This window comes from Galeopterus variegatus, unplaced genomic scaffold (assembly GCF_000696425.1).
Source record: "Galeopterus variegatus unplaced genomic scaffold, G_variegatus-3.0.2 Scaffold50, whole genome shotgun sequence".
In the NCBI taxonomy this organism is placed as follows: Eukaryota; Metazoa; Chordata; class Mammalia; order Dermoptera; family Cynocephalidae; genus Galeopterus; species Galeopterus variegatus.
This window is the reverse complement of record NW_007726161.1, coordinates 685,451-693,755: the sequence shown is the minus strand read 5'-3', so window position 1 is coordinate 693,755 and position 8,305 is coordinate 685,451. Positions and strand designations below refer to the sequence as shown.

Genomic DNA, 8,305 nt, shown 5'->3' with positions numbered 1-8,305 from the left:
AAAAAAAAAAAAAAAAAAAAAACACTTTAAAAGGAGCAGAGCTGAAGTAGTTTTTGAAAACTGTATTTTTGCCTTTTGAATTCTTTTTAAGTTCTAAGTTAAATTGATCCTGAAATGAGGCCATTTCCTGTTTCTCAGATAAACCAGTATTTTCAGTGGTCTGTATCTTCATGGACCCTGGTGGTTATAATATTGGGAACTTTAACCACAGATTTGTCGATGTTTCTTTTAAAGTAAAGTAGTATTTTTTTTTTTTTTGTCTTTTTCCGTGTCCGGCAACGGATCGCAACCCTCAGTGTCGCCCCCGTACTGGACCGGGGACCGGCAACGGGATTGCAACCCTCGGCGTTGCTCCCGCGCCTCGCTCAGCCAGTGAGCGGGAACCGGTCTGTATGTGGGATCCGAACCCTCAGGCGGGAGCGCCGCCGCGCTTCCCAAGCGGCGCACTATCCAGTGCGCCACCGGGCTGGCCCCTAAAGTAAAGTAGTATTTATATAGAAAGTCTGTAAGTTGGACTTTCAACATCCAACTAATATTTAGGGTACAAGTAGCTTGTTCTTATGAATCCTTTCTGTAAACTGATTAGTCAATTCTTTAATTACTTTTCCTGAAAATACAGATATTTCACTTTAGTTTTGCTTAATGAAGCAAACCTGTCTGGTTCTAAAAATATAGGCACAAGTGTAATATAAATAGAATAATAATCTGACACATAGCTGTGTGTCAGATATATTTTCATAGTGCCACTGTGTGTGCTCTTTCTTTGCTTTACATATATTTGTAATGGTGAGGGGGAAGATATGAATGATGCAAGATATAATTATTAAACACCATTGCATTACATTAATAGAAAGGATATAAAGCAGAACTTCCCAGAACATTTTTTATTATTTATATTTTTTAATTAATTAGTGAATTTAGTTTTTATGTATGTTTTTTTATTTTTTAAGTTTTTTAAAAAGATGACTGGTAAGGGGATCTTAACCCTTGGCTTGGTGTTGTCAGCACCACGCTCAGCCAGTGAGCGAACCGGCCATCCCTATATAGGATCCGAACCCGTGGCCTTGGTGTTATCAGCACCACACTCTCCCGAGTGAGCCACGGGCCGGCCCCTAGCAGAACAGTTTTTAAATCCTCAAATACAAATAAACTCAAATATAAAAATACTCTAGGGCTGGCTGATTAGTTCAGTTGGTTAGAGTGCAGCCTTATAACATGAAGGTCACAGGTTCAAATTCCCGTACTGTCCAGGTGCAAACAAACTAACCAGACAAGGCCAGAGAGCCAATGCACACCAAAAGATACATCTCACAATTTTTTTTTTTTTTTTTTTTTTTTTTTAAGAAGATGACCGGTAAGGGGATCTTAACCCTTGACTTGGTGTTGTCAGCACCACGCTCAGCCAGTGAGCGAACCGGCCATCCCTATGTGGGATCCGAACCCGGGTCCTTGGTGTTATCAGCACCGCACTCTCCCGAGTGAGCCACGGGCTGGCCCACATCTCACAATTAATACCAATTATTCTTGTGTATTTCTTGCCTCAGGATACCTTTTATCAGAAGCTCTCTTTTAGTGCTATGACCTGTTAATGCATGCTCTTTCATAGGGTTGATATACAGGGCAGTATAGCTGAAGCTGGTAAATAATAGTCAGATTCTAGATACTGTAAAGGCAGATCTAACAGGATTTATTGACAGGCTGGATATGGATGGGGTTATGAGATAAAGGAGCCAAGGATGACTTCAAGGCTTTTGACCTGAGCAGTTGAAAGGGTAGAGTTGAAATTTACTGAAATGAGGATGACTGTAGAGAAGAGCAAGTTAACAGGGTTGAAAGGTAGTAGTCCAGTCCTGGACATGTTACAAGTTACATGTCTCTTAGACATCCAGGTGGAGCCGTTGAGTGAACAGTTGCTTATATGAGCCCGGAGTTCATGGGCAAGTTCTAGCTGGAGATTATAAATGTGGGAGGTATAAGCGTTCAAGTGGTATTTAAAACCCATCAGTTTGGGTGTGGTCACCAAGGAAGTGTCTGTAGGTAGAGGAAAGGTCTGAGGCTTGAGCTCCACAGCCCTCCAACATTTAGAGTTGGAGAAAATGAGGAGGAACTAGGAAAGGAAACTGAGAAGAAAGATCTAATGAGGTAAGAGAAAAACCAGAAGTGTGGTGTCCCAGAAGTCAACCAAAGGGCCGGCCCCGTGGCTCACTCGGGAGAGTGCGGTGCTGATAACGCCAAGGCCATGGGTTCGGATCCTATATGGGGATGGCCGGTTTGCTCACTGGCTGAGCGTGGTGCTGACAACACCAAGCTGGGGGTTGAGATCCCCTTACCGGTCATCTTTAAAAAAAAAAAAAAAGAAGAAGTCAACCAAAGAAAGTTTTCCCAGAAGGGGGACTGGTCAATTATATCACAGTTTCCAGTTAAGATGAGGACTGAGAATTGACTCTTGGTTGTGGCAACAGAGGTCATTAGTCACTTTGACAAGAATGGTGGTGAAAGCCAGATTCAGAGAAGAATCGAGAGAGTGGGAGATAAGGAATTTGAGACACCAAGTATATATAGCTCTTTTGAGGAATTTTGCTACAAAGGGCAGCAGAAAAATGGAACAGTAGCAGAAGCGGTTATATAGTCAAGATCTATTTCTGTTTAAATTTTAATGGAGAAATTATAACATTTTTGTGTGCTGATAGGAGTAAAAGGAAAGAAAACTACTTTTCCACAGTAGAAAAGGAAAATTGATGATAAAATTATTGCTGTAACAAGTATCCTTGAGTAGGAAGGAGAGTAAGGATGGGATCTAGTGCAGAAGTTAAAAGTACGAGGTAAATATTTATTCATACATTCAAAGATGAACAGGTATTATGTCCCAGTCACTGTGTTCAATGCTGGGAATAAAATAAGGAACAAGACATGGCCTCTCTGCTTGCACAGAAATTTAACCTCTTGCTGATATTACTCCCAGAGGAGGAAATTGAGACTCACTGATTGAGACTTGCCCAAGGTAACTAAAATGTAGATTTGAATCCAACCTAAAAACTTGCCATTTCTCACATTCTCACCACCTTCATCACTATCACCCTACTATGCCAAGCCACCGTCATCTCTTGCCCGGAGTGCCCTGTTAACCTGACTGGTCAGTCTTTCTCTCCATACAACCCATTTTCTACCCAGTTGCCAGAATGTTTATTGTAGAACATAAATTATGCCCAGTCATTTGTCTGTTTAAAACATTCTGACAGCTTTCCAATACATCCACCTGGGATAAAGTGCAAACTCCTAACCATGGTTTCACTTAATCTGGTTTCTCTCTCTACCCACCACTGTCACCGGAATGGACTTTCCATTCTAGTCATTGGGCTATTTGCTGTTCTTCAGATATGTCCAGTGTGCTCTCATCTCACAGCCTTTTGTACTTGTTCCCTCAGCTTGGAATGCTCTTTCCTCAGGTTTTTACTTAATTGTCTCAGATGTCAGCTCAAATTTACCTGCTTAGAGAGACCCTTCTAGTTTAAACACAACTCTGTTACTTATCCCTTCCTCCTGGTGTTTTTGTTCTTATCATTGAATACATCCTGAAGTCATATTGTGTGTGTGTGTCTTTTAATTTTTCTGTCTCTATCGGTAGAATATATGCTTCATGAATGCCTAGACCTTGTCTGTGGGTAGTCACTGTATTTCTAGAATCTAGAAAAATATGGCAATGAGTCCAAGGTATACATGATTACTTGTCTCATGAAAGATTTGAACAAGTTCTGTGAGTAGGGAGGGAGTCTGTATAGGCTAGGCATTATACATTGGGCAACTTCAAACTGATACTTAAAAGATTAATTGGATATGGATGGTAATGGGAGGGATTGAAAATATCTGATGGTTCTATTTATGGAAGTATTTCCTCAGGTGCAAAGGGGGTGGGGAGAAGAGCAGCAGAAAATTATGTTCTCCCAAAGATAAATGGGGAAAATCAGAGGATCCAGTTAACGGGGGGTGGGTTTTAGTCATTTTGATTTTTGGAAAAAGGAAACAATTGTTACAAGCATATCTTCATCATAGGCTGTTTAGAAAATATAATTAAGGAAAAAGTTTAAATAGAACAATTTTTTCATGCATTTATAGCCACTGTTAGCATTATTCCGATATATATTCATCCTTGTCTGTATGTACATTTATAACATCTATCTATATATATATGTAAATATATATATAGATAGATACATAGATTCAAAAACCAAAAAATTGGCAACCCTAGACTTATTGATGATTTGAGATAAAATTAGGATAACCAAGAGGAAATGTTTAAGAGGCAGTTGGAGATACAGAATTAGCTCTTGGGATGTAGATCTGGGAAATGGTTGTATAGTTGTAGATTTTGGTAATGGATGTGATCTTTTTTTTTTTTTTTTTTTTAAAGATGACAAGTAAGGGGATCTCAACCCTTGGCTTGGTATTTTCAGCACCACGCTCAGCCAGTGAGCAAACCGGCCATCCCTATATAGGATCCGAACCCGCGGCCTTGGTGTTATCAGCACCGCACTCTACCGAGTGAGCCACGGGCCGGCCCATGGATGTGATCTTTAAAAGTGAAGAAAATACAATGAAGAATAGGAGATAGAGCCATAACTCTGGGACACACACAGATTATTAGGTGGGTGGAGGAAGCACCATGGAAAGGATATAGGAGCGGTAATTACAGGCACAAAGACCAGGTTAGTGAAGCATTCTGAATACTTAGGGGAAGAGAAATTTGAGAAGGTAGCATCACCAGTATTACTGCTTGTAGAGAACGCAAGGATGAGGGGAACTGAGGTGGGAAAAAGACCTTTGAATTTCATCATTAGAAGTCCATTAATGGGGCTTCTGATCAAGATGGTGGAATAGACGGTCCCCAACGTCACTCTCTCCCACAAATCAAGCAATTTACAAGTATAAAAAAGCAACAGCAGACAAGCTGGGGCCTCTGGAGCTCACGGGAAGAGGAGGAGAGACCTACAGAGTTCATGAAGGTGGGAGAAGCCATGATGAGAGAAAGAAAAAAGCTCCGACCATTTTGTGCCACGGCCACTTTAAGGCTTGAGCTCTGAGTGCACAGAGCAGGAGCCAGCAAAAGCTGCAGCTGTGCTCCTCAGATGGAGTTGCTTGGAGGAGGTGGCAGGGAAGAAGAGGGCCTTGTACTCTTTCAGTAGGAGAGAAGAAATCTAGGGTAATTAGAGGGGGGAGGGAGGGAGGAATGGGGAGAGACTGGATAAGGGGCATAAAGAATAAATATGATTTATAACAATATATATGCTCATAATATTGATTTGATTAACATATTAACATATCTCAACCCCCAAAATATGTATAATCAATTATTATTCAATAAAAATTTTTAAAAGTCCATTAATGATATCTGGGCACACAGTTTGGAGTTAGAGGAAGAAGCCAATTTTAGAGTGTAAAAGAGAGCATAGATGCCGTGTGCTTTTCAGTGAGTTTTGTTGGATAATTCTGCAAGGACATCACTGAAATCACATACACGGTATTTTGTATCTTTAATAGCATTTGTTGGGGGGTTTTTTTGGCAGCTGCCTGGCACGGGGATCCAAACCCTCTTGGATACCTAAAAGGGATGATGCCATAGATGTCTTATTTATACTTCTCTGTAGCTTCAAGTATTAAGCATATAGTAGAGGTATTGAAATAATAACTGCATGAGTGGGGAACAAAACAGATGTAGACCATGTGTTCAAAACATTTAACAGTGAAAGGAAACATATATAATATAGGCTAAAGTGAGGTGGGTTTTATTGTATGTATTTTGTTTCGTTACGATAGGTTTGGATTGTTTGAAGACAGAGGAAGGAACCAGTGGGAAGAGAAGGATGTACTGAGCAAAATAGGAGAGTTGAAGGAATAAAGGTTTGCAATTATTTCCAGAAGAAGGTGGCAAGAAGAAATGGGATTATTTGTTAGGGTTAAGGAGTTAACCTTGGAAGGAAGGTAAAATCTTCTCTCATATTTGATGGAAAGAAGTGAAAGTAGATATTGAGAGAGGTTTTTAAGGTTGAGAAGAAGGAATATGGGGAAACCAATGACTTTCAGATGATCTCCTTGGAATGAGGCTTAGTGAATGAGGACTGGGGACCTTAAGAAGATAGAAGAATTGGAATAGCTGTTGAATGAGAATAATGCTAGGGATCAAATAAACAAGTTTTACCAGATAGCATTGAGGGTGAGTCTGATCATTTTGGAAAGGACTGTCTCAAGAGAGCACAGCTGTTATAGACCTTAACTTCAGAAACTTAATATCCAATAATAAAATTGCCTATGGTTCAGGTCACTATTCAAAATATGAAATATTAATGTAGGTGAGTTTCACCAGAAAATTTCTCTCATGCAAATACTAATTTACTCTTTCAGATTTTGTATGTGGATTGCAAATGTTTTAACATAAAAGATTGTTTTTAATGTTGCTGACATTGCACAAGCTTGAAGAAAATTTTAGTCTGATATCAAATACTGAGAGAGTTTTTCTTTTTATTTTATTGTTATTGTATTAATGATACAATTAAATTGTATTTTAATCCTATATACTATATAAATTTATAATTAAAGATCACAAGTTCTTCAAATGGTGAAGAATTTTTTTTAATACCTTAAAATTTAATATCCTGATAGAGAAAGGGATAGATTTAAGGATGAGTTTCTGAAAAATATTGTGGTTGCTGTTCAAATAGTAAAGATTTTAGAGTTGAGGAGAAAATTTGGGGAAGGCCACATTAATCTTTTATTCAATTATTGTTTTTTTTTAAAATGTAGATATTGTATTAACATGAAGACACATGTATGCCCTTTACTTTGTTTTTATAAGAAAAAGTAATTATAAAAATTCAAAATTTATAATGATAGTACAAATTTTGCACAGTCTTATCAGTTTCCATTTTTCAATATAGAATATTGTTCTTTGTTGATAACCTAACGTTATTATAATAAAAATCAGGGTTAGCTCTGCAAGTCAACAGCAAGATTCAAATTGTCCTCATCCTTCCATAACCATCTTGTGCACCCACACCCTAAAAAAAGAGCAGTTAGACTTTATGGTTCTAAATTTAAATGCTTATGTTGGATTCTAATAAGGAAGTTTTATTTCAGGTCTTTGTAGGTAAAATACCAAGAGATTTGTATGAGGATGAATTGGTGCCCCTTTTTGAGAAGGCTGGTCCCATTTGGGATCTACGTCTTATGATGGATCCACTGTCTGGTCAGAACAGAGGGTATGCTTTTATCACCTTCTGTGGAAAGGAAGCTGCACAGGAGGCTGTTAAACTGGTATGTGATAAACAAATATCCACTGTCTAGCAAGTCACTATTTGAGGAAGTAAACCTCAGTTAAAAAATGTTTGCAGTTAACATTGTCTTTTTTTCTTTAGTCTTTGCTTTGAATGTTTTTACATTGACTGAGTTGGTATGTGCCCTTTGCTTTATTTTTTCTCACTAAAGTAAAAAAGAAATGGAAATACTCAAGAAATAATGTGTTACAGAAAGTTTCCCATGATTCTAAGAAGTTATCCATCAGATTGATTAGTATCAAAAATTTCATTTGAATATTTGGCTTCTGTAGTTCTTTTTTTGGTTTTAGACAAAGAGGATGTCCGTTCTTGATGTTAAACTTTAGGATAGGATTCTTAAAGTATAATGAAGGCTGGGATGGGTTCTGGGGACCATAACAGTAGGTGACAGTGACTTTTAGGACTCAATTCAGGAAATGGTTGTGAATCATTTTATTTTTGTTATTTAGGATAGGATTCTTAAAGTATAATGAAGGCTGGGATGGGTTCTGGGGACCATAACAGTAGATGACAGTGACTTTTAGGACTCAATTCAGGAAATGGTTGTGAATCATTTTATTTTTGTTATTGCCTAATCATACAGTTATTTATTTTCTAAATGTATTCTTGTTATTTTCTATATTTTTCTTTCCAGGCCCTTGAGTCCTCTCTGTCTTTAATCTCTCTCCTTTTCTACTGTTTTATAGCCAATTTTCTAATAATTTCCTTTTTCTAGGATTTTTTTTTTTTTTAACCACTTCGAGCTTATTGCACAGTAACAAAGTTCTGCAAATTAAGTATATCTTCACTTCTACTGTATTAAGGCACACCTAACTCAGTATTTTTTTTTTTTTTGTCTTTTGTCTCCTCTTTCCGTGTCTGGCAACGGATCGCAACCCCCAGTGTTGCCCCCGTACCAGACCGGGGACCGGCAACGGGATCGCAACCCTCGGCGCCGCCCCCGTGCCCCGCTCAGCCAGTGAGCGGGAACCGGTCCGCAT

At 38.5% G+C, this 8,305-nt stretch overlaps 1 protein-coding gene across 5 annotated transcripts in view; it reads left to right on the top strand.

Annotated features, from left to right (window-relative positions):
* Nucleotides 1-8,305, top strand: part of HNRNPR (heterogeneous nuclear ribonucleoprotein R) — a 36,850-nt gene that overhangs the window by 12,709 nt on the left and 15,836 nt on the right. For all 5 annotated transcript variants that reach the window (XM_008572837.1, XM_008572842.1, XM_008572849.1 and 2 more), the window contains one exon: nt 7,129-7,305. In XM_008572837.1, the coding sequence (XP_008571059.1) occupies nt 7,129-7,305 (177 nt within the window). The remainder of the gene's footprint in view (nt 1-7,128; nt 7,306-8,305) is intronic.